Source organism: Mus pahari, chromosome 2, assembly GCF_900095145.1.
Source record: "Mus pahari chromosome 2, PAHARI_EIJ_v1.1, whole genome shotgun sequence".
In the NCBI taxonomy this organism is placed as follows: Eukaryota; Metazoa; Chordata; class Mammalia; order Rodentia; family Muridae; genus Mus; species Mus pahari.
In genome coordinates, this window is record NC_034591.1 from 2,282,086 (window position 1) to 2,302,407 (window position 20,322).

Consider the following 20,322-nt stretch of genomic DNA (forward strand, 5'->3'; position numbering starts at 1 on the left):
CCATCCAAAAGAGCACGAGGGACCAAGTACACATAACCTCCACTGCTTTGGGAGTGGAGAACCTCAGAGGTCTACGAATTTTGTGATCATTTATAGATCTGAGTTTCTTCTGTTCCACACATTAGTTTGAAGCGTCTGCTCAGGTGCTCCACTTGATGTGTCATTTGGAATTTGTCATTCAGTAACTGACAAATTTCTTAGCTATAATAAATTGAATTTATTATTATTGTTGTTGTTGTTGTTATTGTTATTGTTATTGTTGTTGTTATTTTGCCTTAAGCCGAGGAAGGCAGCCATCTTCCAGTAACTCACTAAAATGACCAACATGAAGGGAAAGAGAAGGGATGCTTGCTTTATGTTCTCTAGGGCTTTTAGGAAACATGGAGTTGTTCCTTTGGCCAGATACATGCGAATCTACAAGAAGGGAGAAATTGTAGATATCAAGGGAATGGGCACTGTTCAAAAAGGAATGCCCCATAAGTGTTACCACGGCAAAACCGGAAGAGTCTACAATGTCACCCAGCACGCCATGGGCATCATTGTAAACAAGCAAGTTAAGGGCAAAATTCTGGCCAAGAGGGCCATTGTGCTGACTGAGCACATCAAGCACTCAAAGAGCAGAGACAGCTTCCTGAAGAGGGTGAAGGAGAACGATCAGAAGGAAAGGGAAGCCAAAGAGGAGGGCACCTGGGTTCAGCTGAAGCGCCAACCTGCGCCATCCAGAGAAGCACACTTTGTGAGCACTAACGGAAAGAACCTGAGCTGCTGGAGCCCATAGGAATTCATGGCCTAATGTACAAAAAGAAATAAAGGACCCGGACTGCAAAGTCATTTTCTTAAAAGTATTTTTTTTAAATATATTTTTCTTCTCTGAGATATCAGACACTTATTTTTTATCTTTTCTTAATAAATGTGGGGAAAGGATAGAAAGGTATTAGTTTTTTTCTTTCTTTTCAATTTTTATTATAATAATATGTGTTTGGAAATGGTATTTCTAGCTCTTTGTTTCTTCTAAAATGGAAATTAAACCATAACCCTACAAATAAACCACCAAGAGTTGCTCTCTCACTGTTAGAGCTAACCCCTTCCGTGCTGTTATTAACTCTGGACCTCTCACTGTTAGAGCTAACCCCTTCCGTGCTGTTATTAACTCCGGACCTCTCCTTTCCAGCTGTATAAATTCCCTCGATGTCAAGAATGGCCATCCGTGCTCCTTGACGAAATCAAGTCTCACAGAAATGTCATCTTAAAATGTCGTTAATGTCAATCCTGCTATGCCAAACTATGGACAGAAAATCCTCTCACAGATGAAAGATGGTTGTTTATTTATCAAAGAAGCAGTGCTGGGTTATTAGTGGAAGTAGCCTATCTTCTTAAAAGAAGATGAGCTGCATGATACATGGTGACTACTGAGAGTTCACAGAGGAAACAAACCAGTATCTGCAGCTGTCCCACATTGCTCTCTTCTAAGATACTGAAATGTTACAGTAAGAAAGCAGAGATTGCACAGAAGGCATAGCCAGTCTAGATATAAAAGGCTCTGGCAGAAGAAGAATTAGAGAGGACATAAAATTGAGTAATCTTGACTTATTATTATTTTTTATAGTTACAAGGAATTACTACCGAATCAAAGCTATGATCCATCCAGCTTTATTGACTCACTTTATTAAAATGATAGCTGAGACATAAATGGAACCAGACGACATCATAGTAACTGGACCAAGCAAGGCACAGAAAGACAAGCACCACGTTCCTCACTGGAATGTGCATCTTAAAATCTGATGACATAGAAATACAGTAAAGAACTAAAGTCACTAGAAGTTAGGAAGGTCAGGGATGCTGGGGATACTGAAAACGTAGATAAATGAATTATGCTAATGGAATAATCAGATGGCAGAGTATATATCAATTAATTACAATGTATATGCTGTTATTTAATAAAAATCCAAATCTTATTTTTATGTTCACTTTCATATAACAAAGTGGGAGTCTGAAGAGATAGCCCAGGGTTTAAGAGCACTGCTGCTCTCTGTAGGGCCCGAGTTTGATTCCTTGCACCAACATGGTGACTCACAATCATTTGCAACTTCAGTTCCAGTGGATCCAACTCTTTCCATTAGTGTCCATGGGCACCACTAATACATGTATATACATCTACAAATGCTTGTACCTGTGCACATAAAATTTTAAAAAATTAAAACACTTTTTAAAAACTAATAAAAGGAGAAATACAGAAGAGAAGAGATGATTGCTGAACTTTTTCTCTTATCTCAGAGTTACCATTCTACTCACCATCCTTTCCCATGTTCCTGGAAAAATAGCACTGCTTCTTCCCTCAATTATAAGACAGAACATTTTTTTTTGTCTCTGCAGGGCTCTTACTTGTTTCAGCCTCATTTCCTGCTCTCTTTATCAGAAGGTCATTGGATTACACTTTGATAAATACATCGTAATTAAGGATTACCAGAGGGGATTGGGGTGTGGATATTTAAAATTAATGTCTTTAATTTTAATGAGTCAGAAAGTCAATGACTCGAAAAATTACACTTTTTGTAGGCATTCAGCACAATTATGCAGTCAGCGTGTCCCCGCTGCGTGTGGAGGGCTCTTCTAGATGCCATGTTGGGTGATGATGGCAGTATTTCCTGGGGAAGTGTGCTATGTAAAGCAGAATCAAGATGAACAGAAGCATGACAAAGCTGCTACTGAGTGATTGAAGAGAGGAAGCAGAGGGACAAGTGAGTTGGCTATTGTCTTGATTAAATCAGGAAATCTTTACAGGCAGCAGTAGGATTCTGAAGTACTCAAGAACTATGGCTGCTGAGAAGCTGAAAAGTTCCCAAGAAGCTGTAAATTTCTAGCACAGAAATAGTAATCAGCTAAAAATACTTGAGTGTTCTTTGTACCTTATGACAATCACTAGAAAGTCTGTAATGAGTGTATTTTATTATAAGTGATCTCGAGGGGAAATGACATATAGGACTGAACAAACAAATGCCAAATGATCTAATGAAAATGGACACTTAATTATAGCCATAAAACTGAGCTGCGTGAAAGGGACCTTGGAGTGAGGACCTAAGGTGACAAAGAGGAAGGCAGAGATATCTTTGATCAAACTTGGGGATGAAGTGTGGGGACACTGGAAATGAGTTGGGCATAGAATGATTATAATAGGACCATGAGCAATACTTTACTTCTGGTAAAAATCATTTTGATAAAAATGATGAATGGTTTGGAAAACACTTGGTGATAAAATTTTTAAGTACTTTAAAAAGGTTTTATTTATTTTTATATTTATATGTCTGTGTGTGTGTGTGTGTGTGTGTGTGTGTACTCATGGTGGTCAGAAGGTGGCGACACTGGATTCCCTAGAGTAGGGATCAGATGCCATTGTTGCCGTGGACTGGACTCAGTTGGCCCCTCAACTTTCAGGAGAATCATGGTCCTGATACCTAGGTGGGCAAGGAGTTGGCGGGGTAAAAAACAGATACAAACACAAGGGAGTGTTGATCTGAATTTCTCAAAGCGAGCATCAGGCTTATATTACAGAAGAAATAAGGAAGTTATGCAACACATTAAGGTCATCCAAGGTACATTAAGGTTACTGATGCAAAATGACTCTTTACACAAAACAGAAATGCATACACAAAAGGTAATGGGAACCAGGCAGTGTTTACAACTGGGTTAAAAATCAGTGTTTACAACTGGGATCAAAAGCAGCCCCACCTAAGGTCAGCTTATTCTTAGAAGCCTGAGGCAAGGGCTTTATGCCTTGTCATAGTTCCAAATCTTGTCTATTGTATAATCCACCTTCCACCTAGGTCATTGTAAATTCCTGCACATGGGAGTGACTCAGCTGTTATTCTAAATTTACTTTGTAGACTAGCCCTGAGATTTCTAGCTCTTTTCCAGTAAATTGTAATGCCTGATTTCTTTCACTGTCTAAACTGGAGGCATTTCATCTGAATGAGTAGCATTCTTACTAAAATCAAAGCCCAAGTTTGGCTCAACAGTTTTCTAGGATATTGGAACACTGGTGGAAGCTAATCTAACTTAGCTATATGTCAAAATCATTTCTTAGAGGCACTTATAATAAAACAATAATGAAGGAAAGCACACAGATCTGTTCACCAACTGACACTGATGTAGGGACAAGTTTGGAGCATTCGTACTATGGGATGCCAAGACTCCAGGAGACTAAACTCCCATGAAACTTTTTGCCTCAGGACTGCATCCAAGCTTTGGGGCTTGCCACACAGACTTCACTGGAGTGGGTGTGGCACATTGTGAACTGCCTAGTACGTGAGTTAGAAGCAGAACCTCCGGGCCTTTAGAAGAGCAGCAAATACTCTTAATTGCCGAGCCTTCTCTCCAGACCCTGGAGGGTTAATTTTTGATAAAATGATCAATGAGATGTTAGGCAGCACATTTGGCTGTAGAAGCACTCAACTGTGAAGTCTAAACTTGTGTAGGAATTTATTATCCCTCCTGTTTGAGAAAGAGGGTCTCACAATGCAGCTCATGATGGCCTCTGAGTACTGATTCTTTTGCCTTAGCTTCCTTAGGCTTGGGCTTACAGATGCACTTCACCACACCTGCCTCCATAGGCACTTCAGGATATAGTGTGTGCTTTTCAGTTTTGCCACCTTACTCCCTTTTTTGCCAGATCAATTGTATCAGTTTCCCCAATTGGTAGAGATTTCTAAAATGTTGGAAACAATTTAAATGTCGTTTGCATCCCATTTTCCTACCCTGGAGATTGTCCAAGCTGTTTGGTCCTAATCTTTGTCCTTCCCTGATCTAGGTGACAGTTTATGGGCCCTATGTTTGAGCCCCCTCCTCATATTGAATTTCTGTTGTCAATGCACATATTCTGGCAACAATTAAGATTCCACTAAAACAAAATCATCTCAAATCCAATTGCATTTCTCGGTAATATTCAGAAACTGTAGAAGACTAAGGACCAGCTCTCACGCAGCATGCCAGTTCATCTTTCTCCCCAACCATCCTCTTTACCCTCCTCCATGTTTGTCAGCATCAACCTCAGAGCGTGTATGCCAAAAGAGGTTCTTTTCTCCCCATCTCCAACATGTGTAGCAGGACCCCAAGTGCTCTCTCCCTATCTTGGGAATATGTCATTCCTGATACTGTCTTACACATTTTTGGAGGTGTGGGAGGGGGAGAATGTAATTAATATATAGGAGCCATAAACATAAAGATACCAGAGGGAACCTAGTACCACTAGTTTCCCAAGAGGCCATAATAATGAGCTGTTCCTTACATTTATAGAAACATTTTAGATTTGCTTATTTTATCCATTTAGACATTCTGCCACATGCATGCCTTTGGAGTCACCAGGCATGCATCGGATACCCTGGGACTGGAGTTACAGATAGTTCTGGACTATGATGTGGTTGCTGGAATTTGAACCCAGGTCCTCTGGAAGGGCTCTTATCCTCTAGTCACAGGGTAGTGCATCTCTGAACCCTCATCCAGACGAGCGCCCTGTGTCTTTGACAGACCCATTTCTCTCATATATCCCATCTCAACCACATCCCTGGAATGTATCATCATTAAATTGTTTTACTTCTTACACATATTTACAGAAAATTAGTTTAATCTTGCTTGTTCTTGAACTTTGTAAAAATGATGTCTTCTATGATTTTACATTTTTGAACTACTGCGTAAAAAGAAAAATCTAACATGTTGTATGTATGCGCACAACGGCTACCTATTAATTTCACTGATGAATAATATTTCATATTTTAAAAACATTCTACAGTAATTTTAATATTAATAGTCATTTTTCTTGTTTTCATGTCTTTGTTATTATGTACAGTGCCACTATGAACATTCTGTAAATGGGGACATTTAGAAGAATTCCTTCAAGAGCTGGTCCTGAAAATGTAAATAAAGACTTATTGGAAGTTATGTGCATCTAAAGACCTGTGAAAACACCATCTAGAAACCTACTACTGCGGAACCTTCCTGAAGCATGCTTACATATACATGTGTGCATGTGTGACTGTGTGCATGTGGGTGTGTGGTTAAATGGAGTTATTGTGTAAGAGAGTGACAATGCCTCCCTCAGACACTATGAGCTATCAGATAAAGCTATTGCCATGTAGAGGCTTCGTCTTTTAACTCAGAGTTGAACAGCATTACAGATCCTCCAAGCATCACAAGCTATTTCTCTTGGTTAACCTCTAGGCCCTGATAATGAGGTCCTGTTGCTAAAGATATTATATAACCGAGTCATAGGATATGGCGAAATCACGCTGGTACCAACCTGAAACTTCGTCCTTACTGGCTAGCTTTTGTAGTGCTTGAAAGTGGTACATAAGCTTGCTACTTGGAAGAAAAACAAACAGCAGTCTAACCCATCTGTGACCCCTGTGGGTTATAAGAAGGGCTGGCCTGGAAAGATGCATGAACGTTATGGGAGTAACCAATCACTTTCAGATTGGCTTTAAAACCCACTCCAGAAGGCAGATACTGTTAACTGTGCCCAAAATATGGGGTTGTCTAAGCCATAAGCCCTCAGGGATAATCTAGTTCTATTCATTGGCTAAATGGACATACTGATATGATAAACTGGTCTTTACGTTTTCATTTTTAGTCTCCCAGATTAGTACATTTCCTAACCCTCATCAGAGAAGCTTCTTTTTACAGCAGAGGGTGAATAATACAGAGACACACTCCATCGGTGGAGAGACTAGGAAAATGTAGCCTGCTCAGCTCTAAATGGGATAGCTACCCGCAGAACTTGGGAGCATCATGGGAGAGTTTGGAGGAGAGATTGTAAGGATGAGTCAGGAGCAGCGGGCATCTTTGGTGGAGCAGTGTTTGCCTGACATGGCAGTGCGTCTCATTGTACATATGAACTCACAACGAGATGTAGCTGCATGCTGAAGACCCGGGCAAGATCAAGCTGGCCCAAATCCCAGCCTGGTTGGGGAACAGTTCTTGAAGTTCCTCCACTGAGAAGCTGCCGACAATGGCTGGCTTCCAGGGGACGAGTAGTCAGTTTTCTCCAGGAATGCAGCCCCTGAGAGGTTGGCCATGCTCTAGTACGTTGCCTGACACCCATACACACCAAATGGAGTTCCTTGGCTTTTAAGAAAGAGTGACAGGGAGTTGGGGGAGGACTAGAATTGGGGAGTTAAAGGTGAAATTGTAGGAGAGAAATGGGGATAAATTTGATCAAAATGCATTCCAGAATGTTTGAAGTTCCCAAAGGAAAGACTCGGTGCCAGTCATGATCTAGTTATACCAATTCACAGCATTTCTAGTATTGCGTAAAAGTGCCGCTGCTTCAGACGTTGGTGGCATGTGTGATCTTGGCCACGGGTTGTCCAGGTATTTGGTAAACTTTTCTGTGTGAGTCTGAGAGTTTGATTTTGAATGAGATTTGTGTTTGAAATGGCAAGCAGAATAAAGCCGATTGCCTTACTGTTCTCCCAGCCATTGGGTGGGTGTCATCCAATCCACTGAGGGCCCGAGAGAGAACAACAAGCCAGAGAGAAGGAGCGTTTGCTCTCTTCCTGACATTGCTGGCCAGTCTTTAGTTCTGTTGTAGCCTTCAGGTCTTTGGACTCAGCCTGGAACTATATCACCAGCTGTCCTGAACCTCCAGCTCCATATTGCATGAGTTAATTAGTTACATTTTATCGGTGTGTGTGTGTGTGTGTGTGTGTGTGTGTGTGTGTGAGAGAGAGAGAGAGAGAGAGAGAGAGAGAGAGAGAGAGAGAGAGAGACAACACCTTTCTATGAAATATCATTTACATATAAATATAATTACCCTCTTGGTTCTGGTTCTTTGAAGAACTATAATGTACTTGCTGTGCACTTGATATTCTAAGACTTATACTGAGTTTATTTGATATGTATGAATTCATATCTCATTGTACTTTTTATTTGTGTTTACTTGCTTCCCATGACATCATGAATATGTATATGTATTATTACGTGTCCTTATCTGAGAAATGGCTCTTCAAAACCTCAGATTTTTTTCAATTTTTTTATTAGATATTTTCTTCATTTACACTTCAAATGCTATACCGAAAGTCCCCTATACCCTCCCCAAGCCCTGCTCTCCTACCCACCCACTCCCACTTCTTGGCCTTAGTGTTGCCCTGTACTGGGACATATAAAATTTGCAAGACCAAGGGGCCTCTCTTCCCAATGATGGACGACTAGGCCATCTTCTGCTACATATGCAGCTAGAGACACGAGCTCTGGGAGTACTGGTTAGTTCATATTGTTGTTCCACCTATAGGGTTGCAGACCTCTTCAGCTCCTTGGGTACTTTCTGTAGCTCCCTGTGTTCCATCCAATAGCTGACTGTGAGCATCCACTTCTGTGTTTGCCAGGCACTGGCATAGCCTCACAAGAGACAGCTATATCAGGATCCTGTCAGCAAAATCTTGCTGGCAAAACCTGAGATTTATATTGGGACATTAATCTTTTTCTTGATTCCACAGACCGTTCTTAAGCTTTGGCTCCTAATCAGAATCCTTCTGTAATCGGTTATAGCACTGATGACACCTTACTCTTTATTATTATTTTTTTAATTTTTGCTTTCCTTTTTTCATACTGAGACTTGAACCCAGGGCCTCAGGCATGCAAGCATTCTGAAGTACATAGCAAGCCCTAATGTTTATATTTATTATAGCTGTGATTAGCATACCAATTACTAAACTATTAAATATTTTTCTTTTTTTTACAATTATTGTGTTTTAAAAAATCTTCCCCATCTTCAAATTATAAAGATAGTCTTAAGTCTTAAAGTTGTGATGTTTAATTGTTTTACATTCAAAATTTTTAATATCCTTGGGATTGAGTTTTGTGATATTATGAGGAAGTAGTCTAAATTTAATTCTGTTCTCTATGATAATAGGTCACAGTCTCATTTATTGAAAAGGCCACTGTTTTCATGTATATTTTGTAATGCTTTATATTTAAAGTATTTTATAGTGATAAAGGAGAGTGAAACATTTGGAAAAAGACCTGGAAAGAAATGTATCAACTATTGCCTGCACCTCTGTACATTTTACAGCTTTTCAAAATTATTTTGAGTTTGAGTATTTGTATAGGTACAGTAAATTATCTTATGGAAAATATTTTTTACAAAGACATGATTTGTATAGCTATTTAACAGAAGTTTAGTTTTAATGAAACTGTTGAGTGGCTAATAGTAATTGAAAAGTACAAAAAAAAAATGCTTCCTTAAGGTAGAGGGTGTGCGTGTGCATGTGTGTGTGCATGTGTGTGTGCATGTGTGTATGTTTGCATGTGTGTAGTCAAGTGAAATTGGCACATGCTTTGGTAAATAGAATTCTGTAGAAGACTACAAAGTTAAAATTTAAGATGAGGTATTATATTAGGTAACATTTGACATGTCTACTATGAGAGTCCATGAATTGTGGACTGGGACACCTGAAGCACTGGAGAAGTATATTGGTGTGAGATGGATTTGCATGTGCTCTATAAGATCTGAGTCTTTCTGTTTTCTCAGCTATGTTTATGTAGGAGCTTGGTACTGGAGGCACATGGGATTTAAGGTTAAGACTTGAGGTATTGTAGTTAACCATAAAACTCCACTCGTATGATGAAGGACAGGAAGGAACTATTCGTAGCATTTACATGCTGGAGAAGTCTGGTTTTAGTTTAGTGGAAACGACAATGAATTGGGGATGTTGGAATTCATCTCCATCCTGGCTCAAGAAGCTGTTAAGGAAAGAAGACTTTCCTAAAAGGAGAAAGAGCTAAATGGGGCTTTGGATTAACTTCCCATCCAGCCCATCTGAACATTGCCCTGGAGTTCGAGCACAGGAAACAGGTATAAGTCCCATGATTATTCAAGGCTGGAAACATAGGCAGTAATCTCATGATCATAACATAAAAGAGACTTTCTGAAATCTTCCTTCTACTGAAGGCTACAGAAAATGGCTCCCAGAATTAAATTGTGCATTGAGGTAGAGGCGAGGTCAGACTAGAGTTTGTCAATGGCTAGTGTTAATAATTTAAATGGATGTTAAATAGGTCTCCAGCCTTAAGAGAATTTTCCTGTGGACACAGGCGCGCGTCACTGAGGGAGAAGATAGCTTGGGGCTGATGACTGCCTACTGCCAACACGGAGGATCTCAGAGAACAGAAAGAGGGAGCCCGGAAGAAAGACAGAGGTGATCCTGATGAAGTTAAGCCTGGGTAGGCAGGGGCAGGAGGAGCGGCGGGTCCGGGGGAACCCCCGAGGGGGCGTGGCCACCCACTCTGCCGCTTGCTCTGTTCCTAGAAAAGGGGCGAGGTCCTGCTCAGCTGTCTCCAGAGCAGCGCCCAGAACAGAATCGCCAGCGTAGCACAAAGGGTCCCTGCTTCCAACCCCTTCATCCCCGGGTCTACTTCTTCACTTTCCTTCTGCTTCCTGAAGTGGGACGCCACGAGCCTGCACGGACACCTCCTGTCTTCCAGCCAGAGGCGCATTTGGGTATGTACTAGGAGGCGCAAGCCAGGTTCACTGAAGGTACCTGGTTTCCAGGTTCCCAGTTCCCGGATGGGTTACTCTTCTGCTTCTCAGCAGCAGTGGATGGAAAGGGCGTTGGTCCTAAAACTAACCAATTGAGGGGAAAGAAAGTCTTGGCGCCAACCCCTCACACCCTTTTAGAACTCCTGTCTCCTGTCACTGTCAGGTCACTCTGCGTGCAATCTGCACAAATTCCGACCATATAAAATGATGTGAATATTATATTTCTTCCTTAAAAATAAATTATTATGAGGAGGAGAAAGGCGGTAGTAAACAGGAGATGAATTTTGCTTTCTGGGTACTGGATTCTTCATCCCATTTTGTTTGAGCTGGCTAGCAAGCGGGTGGTATGTACAAGAACATTTAGGGTACCAGTCTGGATGAACAGCTATGTAGCAATCTTTTGGCTATTTAGTCCTTGGATTTAGTCATGTTCCAGGTCAATTTGCTAAGGAACCAACTGTCATAGAAACTTTGCAGAGAAGGCATTAGAACACGATAGTATGTGCTAACCATAATTGAGCCTGAATCATCTCATACGAGTTTGTACCCACCCTGTTTTCTTATATTTTTATGGATACAGCTTCATTGCTAAACTAATCCCAAACGACCTAAGAAAAGCCAAGATCCACCAAACATGAGTGCTTACCAAATGATTTTTTTCAGTGGGGGGAAAAATACAAGTATCCGAGTCAGTCAGTGCCATCAGGTAAATAGATTTCTAATAATTAAATTAAAAATCGACAGAACCTATCATAGCTCCATGCAGAATAAGTCTCTAATCCTTTTGGACTGAGAGACAGGAGTCACACCACTGAGAAGTGTTCTAATCTGTTCAGAAGGAAAGAAGGTACACACGTTTTTGAGGTTTCTTGCAGTTGTAAAAGCCTGTGATGAAATGAAAGTCACATCTTTACTTACAGTGGATTCAAGTGAATCCCAGAGACAGCTGGTTGGCAAATTGGAAATGTAACATCCTTTCAAAGGATAGTCCGAGAGCCAGCAGCTCAAAGGCAAACCAACAAACACATATTCAACTATACCATAAAACATGGCTTTCATTCTCTGAGTTTAAATTGAATACTTTTGAAAAATCTCCCATTCTCTGTACAGGATGGGCTCTGCTGTGAGGAGGTGGTTCTGCCTTCCCCTGGGCTGCGTCTTGCTGTTCAGTCTCACTGATGCTGACTTGGAATTTCAAAAGGGAGTGCTTGCCAGCATCAGCCCTGGCATCACAGCGGGCATAGATCTCCAGTGTTGGAACACTTGCTCTCTGACGCTGATAGACCTCAAGGAAATCAAGATAGAGCACAACGTGGATGCCTTCTGGAATTTCATGTTGTTCTTGCAAAAATCGCAGCGGCCTGGGCATTACAGTGTCTTCTTAAACATAGCCCAGGACTTCTGGGACATGTATATAGACTGCTTGCTTTCAAGGTCTCATGGGATGGGCAGAAGACAGGTGCTATCTTCCAAGTATAATTTTCCACAGAAAATGGCAGGACGTGATCTGAAGGTGTACCTACGCAAGTAGTGATGTTGTTTTATTAAAAATTCTCCACTTAGTTTGATTATTTCAGGTTTGTCAAATAAGCTAGCAAATTATCATGCTTAGTTTTTTTTAAAAAATGTACTTTTTTCACTTTTACATTATGTAGAAATCATGAGTGCTTCATTATAGGTAACCTTACAATATACATTGCTAGATCATTAAAATCATCTTACTGTTAACCAATGTGTAGTTCATAAGAAAGCCATACACCTTTGTATCTATTAATATTGTAAGACTTAAATATCAAGCTTGTGGTGGCTTTTTAAACAAAGCATTTTTAATGGGTTGCGTAGAAGAATGGAATCTTATATTGATTTTCCCCAATATTATAGAAATTGATTATAAAGCATTTAAGAAGAAAAACACAAAAAATACCTCAAGCAAGATGGCAACTGTAAGCAGAATCCTGTTAGTATTTGCCAAGTCAAATATTTCCTGCGATAATAAAATGATTTCCAGTTTCTTAATCAGGTGGTTTTCTTTCTTTGATATATAATTACCTTATTGGTAGTGATTGAATTATTTGCAAATATTTAGATAATTTGTTAATAGTTTGTTATTCAAAAAACATTTTGCCAAGATATCTTTGTTTAAAAATAGTACTTCAAATATTTTTTTACTAGTCAGTGAAATAATTAATTATATTAAGTATCTGGTACCCTAATATTTAAAACTTTGCCTCAAGTAATGCCACTATCTATAAGTGATATTTATCGTGATGTAATGTTCATGTATGTGTGTGTCCTTGTGTGTCTCTTTGTGTATGTGTATATGTTCGTGTGCACGTTCATGTGTGTGTGTGTTTAATGTGGATAAGTAGCTAACAGGGCAGTTTGAACACCCTAGCACAGGGATTGCAGATGATTTAGAGTCATCGTGTGTATGCCAAGGATTGAACCTGAGTTCTCTTGGAGAGCAGCCAGTGCTCTTAAACTCTGAGCCATCTCTCTAACCCCATGTTTTAATTTTTATTGTCTCAACATTAAAAAAATGACCAACACATACAAAGAATCTATAATTTAGCAAAGTACAGCATGATATAATTTTTGCCTAGGTATTGTCAGTCCCATTTTAGACTTGGTCATTTTTATATTAGTTACAACTCACAGCATATTCCACAAACAGTATGGAGCTTTAAAGAATTGTACCAAATAAAAGAATGATATATGAGGAAATGAAATGGTGGGAAGTGATTACAGGAAACTACTCACACACAGTTATGGTTTATATTAGTAATTTTGGTTGTACGCAGTCAGCAGGACTTCTGGGGCTGGGGAGATGGCTCAAGTTTGTAAAGTGCTTGGGGCACAAGCATGAAAGCCTCAGACCAGAAACTGAGGCAGAGGAGCACATGCCTGTAATTCCTGTCCTGGGACAGGGGAGGACAGGAGGACCTCTGGGACTTCCTGGACAGCCAGTTGGACAGAACTGGTGAGTTCAAGGTGTGTAAGACACCTTGTCTTACAAAATAAAATGGAGAGTGGTAGAGGAAGACGCCCAACCTGACTCGGCCTCTTCCCACCCCGGCCTACACCTCTGATGGAGACCTGAACATTGATGGGGTCTAATTTTCAAGGTGAAGAGGGGCTCAAGAGCCGTTTGAAGATGCTTGTTTTCACAAGAAAAACCAAACCAGTTTGTTTGTTTTTGAATCCTCATACTTTTCCAGGACAAAGAACCAATAGACATCTGCCCAATAGATTTCCCTATGGCTATCATGATAAAAATAATTTTTTTCAAGTATTTTGATGATGATGACATATTCTTTTCTGCACACAAATACAAGCAAACTTATAAACAGAAAAAAAAAAAAACCAGGTGGTGGTGGCACACGCCTTTCATTCCAGCACTTGAGTAGTAGAGGCAGGGGGATCTCTGTGAGTTGGAGACCAGCCTGGTTTATAGAAATAATTCCAGAACAGCCAGGCCTACACAAAGAAAGCCTGTCTCACCTCCCAAACCCCTAAACCCAGCAAGAAATAATACTGAATAAATGTGTCTGATGGCTTGGCCTGACCTAAGAATAAACCTTGAATTAAGGTGTGTATTCTCTGAGTTTGGACCACTCTGAAATCCTCATGAAGTAATACGAGGGCTTTAGTAAAGGTTTTATATACACAAACTTAATAGTGTTACATGAACTGTGGGCTCAGAACCTTCAGTGTTAAATGAACCTCCTACTTTTTCAAATATTGACAAGTGTAATTTTGTGTAACATTTTGTATAAGTGGCAAACAGAATGAGACTGTAGGTCTAATAGACTTTTAGGTTGAAAATATTTTGCCTTTCAAGGGAGGAGCCATCTAGGTTCTGGAAGTCAGCTGGCATTAGTGGGATGACCAACCTTCTTTTTCAAGAGGCTCAAGAGGTAGCATGGTTTTCCTTAGGAAGCAGTTTAATGGTTTTCATAACCTGTCACAAATGATTAAAGTTCAATAGTTCAGTGCCATAAAGCAAGACTTTGTAATTTTGGCCTACAATTTGAACAGTTGTCATTAATCACCCACAGTAACTGTAAAAATTGTGTTTTGTCAATGATAAACATTTTAGCTTTAATTAATAAAATTAGTGGTTAGCCTTCCAACCTAAACTGATTACAAATGGGCTCTTCATTCTCCTAAATTATATTCTGCTACGCTGTTAAGAGCGTTTGGACAGGAGAAGTAATTCAGTGGGTAAAAGTGCTTGCCACCAAGCCTGGCAGCCAGGGTTCTAGCTCTTGGACCTGTGTGACTGAAGAAGAGACTCCTAAAATTATCCTCTTGTCCCTGTTTACACTTACACACACACACACACACACACACACACACACACACACACACACACACACACTACATTTTTTATTAAAAATTAAGGACATTTTCTATACTTGATCTTAGCCAAAAGGCCGAGAAGGGATAGGATATTTTCTAAAATGAGCATTGCTTTAGGATAGTTCATTGTAAGCATCTTTTAAAATGATTTAGATGTTAAAATTTCTCTCAGTAAATTGCCATACCACATATTGCTTGGCCTGGAAACCCAAGATGTGGGAATGAGGGAAGGACAGACAGACAGACAAGCTAAGGTTGTGTGGGGTGTTCCCTAGGATGGATGGAAACTCATTTATCATGCCCAGCACAAGGAAGAGGGAGGGGTCAGTTGGTCTCAGTGGCGGTCTGCACTGGAGTAATGTCAGGCTGGGCTCATCCAGGAGAAAGTTGGAAGGGGCTCCCCTTCTTTGAGAGGAAGGGAAGGGGCAATGGGGAGGGACAGTGGGACTGGGGGAGAAGAGGAGGGGGCTGTGTTGGGGATGTAAAGTGAATAAATGAATGAAAAAAAGTAGAAAGTTGCACCTCATGCCTTCTGCATACACTGTCAATAACTGCCAGCATTTCTGTAACTGTACTACAGCAGACTCAAAATCCGGTTCATGGACGTGAGTTAGTGTTGAGTTCACTTCAACTTAATGTATACTTAATGTATAACTGGTGAATTTCTAGAACTCTTTAGGATATGGAGTAATAAAACCAGCTAATTCTGATTTCAAAATACAAGTTTTATTTATTTGATTAGTACATATTTCAGTTTTAAAGCTTTAAAAATTGATCTCTGGCGACTCACAGGAGAGTAGACTGTCCATTGCTCAGGCAGGGCAACCTAGGCACCATATGCACTTGGACTCGAGAGGAGCAGTTATAGGAAATAGAGAGAAAGAAAAGCAGGGCAGTTTGTGAGGCTGTCAGTTGTGGACTCCCTGGCTCACTGTGGGATGGCTGGAACTGTGCTGGAAATGTGTTAGAGATCTGCCTACCATGTGTATAGTTTCTGCATTGAGCAGCGTATACTTCTTCATGTAGTAAATATATGCGAGAAAATAACCTGTCTTATTTTGTGTTCTCTCTTCCTACTAGATAGAATAATATGTACACATCAGATGACACTGATGGGGATCAGTCTAAATCAATCTGGAGACAGGACACTGGGCCTATGTGTAACTGATACTCAACCAAATCATATCAATTTTCTGTAACGTTTATATTTATACCATAGTACTTATGCCTTATAACCTGAGAAAAGCCCATAACTACTTTGAAGTACATTTATTTGAACCACTTTAACATGCTGTCCTTGCTTAGCATCATTTGTGGGCTGATGCTTCCCTTTGAGGCCAATGCATTGCTGCATTTGAAGATGTCAAGGGAAAGGCTGTCAGAGACAAATCCGTCGTCACTAACTTCATTACTGAGGTGCTGGTCATAATTGTAAATTAGACATGTTCTCTCCCTTGCCTTCGGGGAACCAAGAGTCTGACAAAGCTCATAGTCTCTAAGTGCTATAAAGGTTCATTGCTCTTAGCTATGGGCACAGCAAAGGATTCTGAGTGTTATGAGATTTTAATGTGACATTATTTGGTGCTGTTTGTATGAACATGTTGCATTCTTCTATCTGCTCCCACACACACTACTTGTCCTGTTGTCATTTGAGAAACAGCATTAGAATTAGCTTCAAATTTTTATTTACTTAATTTAAAATTTTATTTATCTGTTCTATGTCTATGGGAGTTTTGCCTGAACATAGGTCTGTGCGCCATGTGAGTGTCTGGTGCCTGAGGGGACCAGAAGAGAGATCATATCCTCTGAGCCTGGAGTTATAGATGGTTGTGAACTGTCATGTTGGTGCTGGGAATTAAACTTGGGTACCTCTGGAAGAGCAGCCAGTACTGTTAAACACTAAGCTATCTCTCCAGCTGCACTTTGAAAATTTATATATTTAGAGTAAAACTATGTGTATCTGTATTTTTACTTTTAGCTTGTGACTGGCACTTGCCCGTAATAATAGTACATTTTCACCAACTTATTTACTGCTTCTGGTATTCTATATCCTTCTGATGATAGCACCTTGATTCCTGGCTCCATTTAGGTATTTTAGACGACGTTGGGCTGTTTATGGCTCCAAGAGCAAGGAGTACTCAGATCTGGCTGACTCTGAGGTAAGGTGCTCTGGGATGGACATGTGGCCATGGCCAATCAAGGGTTCCAACACATAGAGGGAACTACACAAATATTGAGAAAAATACATCTATACTTTTCCAGTGGATAAATGTAAGGTAGGGTTGCTGGAAGGAGATCCCTCCTAACTCAGCTTCAGCCCTTTGACTCAACAGTTCTCACAGTCTAAATCATTCATGATGGGAGATACAAAGCCCACAGAAATGTCCCTTAGGGTTGACTATTTGGAGTAACTGATGTACAGCCAAAAGTCCTAATTGTTAAACAAATTTACAGTTAAGGAGCAATAATTTTTTTGAAGACAGTGGTGTTTTCCATAAAAATAAAGTGTATTATCCTAACTTTAATTTTTATAATATTTTACTAAAATATTTATTCTAAATTTTTGCCTTACATTTGTATATAAATATACATTTAGCAAAGACATTGCAGGTAAAATTTATTTCAGGAGCTGTGGAACATGTCACGTAGGGATGCTCTTTTTAGGATCATTCAGTGGTGGCTTCATTTTCACCCGCTGCAAGGCCCCTCCTCGAATAGGCAGTTTTTTCAGAGCAATGTCTGTGTCAGCCAGAGGTCCTCCCAGTAGCCGGGTAGGAGTGCTTTGCACTGTCACCACCCGACCTGAAGGCACCTGGAAAAGGAAAAGACAAATACCTACAGGTCTTCACACAAAACCTTTTGATGACAGAAAAACCCACATATCCTATGGTTTGCTTTGTAAAAGACACCAAGCAAAAGAGACAGTGTGACACAAGAGAAAAAAGGACTCCAGCACCAGGATTGAGGGCTTGAATTCTTCTATTGTTCATTAGTTTTGTAGCCAGGGACAAACTGCGTCCAGTGGAGATCACTGAGAAAACTGGGATGTGGCCCTGGTCTACTTCTAGACAAAGGAAAGCTGCACTCATCTACAAGGGAGATGCAAGCGATGAAGCACTGACCATAGCTGGTGGCAACTTAGGAAGCCTGTGGGGCTGTCTTCTAACCTAGCACTGGAGGTGGGGATAAGGGAGGGGGAAACGTGTCTTGGAGAAATACATGCCTTAATGATAGGAAATTTGAACAACACAAAGCAAAATACATGAGGCAAAAGTTCTCAGAGAGATAACATTTTGGTCCCCTGCACTTTGTATCTATTAAGAAAGAGGTGTAGAAAAACGACCTTACCGTTGTGTTAAGACCTTTAATAACTGTTTGGTGGAATGTTGCATTTTGTGGTCGTTCAGTGTATTTGGAGGATTCTATAGCCTTTTCTTGAAGCTTCTTTGCTTTCTGAAAATTTTTAAATTAGCAAGAAAATAATATTAGTTGCCAGTAAAGCATGGTCGCTGGTCCTTGCAGAGAAGGTAGGTACAACTGTTCTCCCGTTCCTCACTCTGCCACTTAGAGAAATGAAATCCTTCAATAAGATGGTTCAGAATGGAGGGAAGGGCACAGTTCTCTCTGGCTTACTCCTAGCCTTCATCTTCAAATTGTTCAGGAACATGACCCTGGCTTCCTAGGGTTAAGTAACATGAAATGCAAAGCAGCACTTTTTCATTTGTAAAATGTGCTTTCAGTTGACAGTCTAAAAGGCAGAAGGCTCTGATAGTGGTGATATCTTACAGAACATTAGCAGAAAAGTAGAAATAAACATCCAATCTTCAAAAAGCCTCTGTCCTTAGGACTGGCTGGCTATATATTGGTGGGACTTTGAAAATCTTACCTTTAACGTTTTAGCATTTGATGTCCTAGCCAAGAAGTTTTCCCATGACTTGTTAGCCTGCTCTCTCTGCTTATGTGTAGCTTGTATCTGAAAGGAATATGAAAAGTTAAGAGTTTCAGTTCCCACGAAACACACCAAAGGGCACAGAAGTCTGTATTTTAAAGGAAGTGCCTCCCTTTCGCTAAAGGATAATTTGAGTCTGGCCGAAAAAGAAATTAGAATGTATAACAGAATTAAAAACAAACAAGTCAAATGTTGTTGGGCATGCTGCTAGAAGCCTTCAATCTGAGCACTCTGGAAGCCCAGGTAGGCAGAAATATTTCACTTCTAGGCTAGCCTGCTCTACAAAGTGAGTTCTAGGATAACCAGTGCCACATAGAAACCTTGTTTCAAAAAAAAAAATCTTAAAATTTAAAAAGTTATACATTTTGTAGTTAAAGTTTGAACTCCTTTCCATATAATGTAAGGCAAACTACTCAAAACAGTCTAACCCCATCACTCTCACCAAAACAGAGTGCTTTATACAGTTCCTGTGTGTGAAGACTTTATAGTCTGGAGAAAACTAAATGCGGAATTCAAAGACAAAAATCACAGGTGAAAATAGACTCTTCTGGCCACTGATCATAAATTATATTGGTAAAACAACTTTTAATCTATGACTGCAGCAAGGTAGCAATTTTGTGATATCACTAAATTTGGCGTGATACTGTGGTCTAGAAGGGTGAGCATTAACCAACTCTATTTCTTAACAGGCTTCTCACCAAATGTAGAATCAGAGGATACACACCATTGTTTGTGTGTGTGTGTGTGTGTGTGTGTGTGTGTGTGCTTGTGTGTGTCATATAAATACAAACATACAATACTATTGTAAATGTAATATTCTTAGGAACACTTAAGAATATGTAATTAATTGTTTCAAAATTGGGGACAGAGGTATGACAATAAATATATAATTAAATGGCAATGGTTCTTGGGTTCAAAAGAGCTAATGGCAAAAAAGAAAAAGCTCCATGATTTCTTCCTGGTTCTGAGCAAACAACTGGCTTACAGCAGTACCCATGTCATAAAAACTTACCCATGTAAGCATTTGAAATCAATTAGCTGGGGGTGGCATTCACAGGTGAATGGACACAGATCCTAAGCTGTGGAGTCAAACATTCAATTTCTATGTGGAAAGATTGGACAATAGACATCACTGGAGATCCCGTCAAGAAACTACAGTGCTGTGGTTACAGAGAACCGGGGCAAAGTGGTGATGCCTCTGTCTATGGATAACCCTGTTTAAACTCCTCTTAACTAGTAAAACATGGACAAACTACGCCACAGTTTCTCACCTGAGCAGATTTCTAGGGAACAGGCTATTTTCCTGCTGACTTTCTCTGTCTAGCTAACGTCAGGCCACTTCTCCTGGACATGTAGAAAATCAGTGCTCCCAAGTGTTTCAGCACTGAGATGAGGATGAAGCTTATGGATGGACATCCCTATCACTGGCACAACACTGAAGGTCTGTGACAGAATGAGGTGGGAAACAAAGACAACTATATCTCCC

The 20,322-nt window shown here is 40.1% G+C and overlaps 1 protein-coding gene and 1 pseudogene across 1 annotated transcript in view; one reads left to right on the forward strand and one right to left on the reverse strand.

The window, feature by feature from the left end:
• The first annotated feature begins 325 nt into the window (after window positions 1-325).
• On the forward strand, window positions 326-778 carry LOC110316102 (annotated as a pseudogene).
• A 14,813-nt stretch (window positions 779-15,591) lies between these two features.
• Cfap69 (cilia and flagella associated protein 69) overlaps window positions 15,592-20,322 on the reverse strand; it is a 69,057-nt gene continuing 64,326 nt past the window's right edge. The window contains exons 21-23 of the mRNA XM_021190454.1: window positions 18,774-18,860; window positions 18,236-18,340; window positions 15,592-17,699 (exon numbers count right to left, since the gene is read on the reverse strand). Of these exons, the coding sequence (XP_021046113.1) occupies window positions 17,529-17,699; window positions 18,236-18,340; window positions 18,774-18,860 (363 nt within the window). The 3' untranslated portion in view covers window positions 15,592-17,528. The remainder of the gene's footprint in view (window positions 17,700-18,235; window positions 18,341-18,773; window positions 18,861-20,322) is intronic.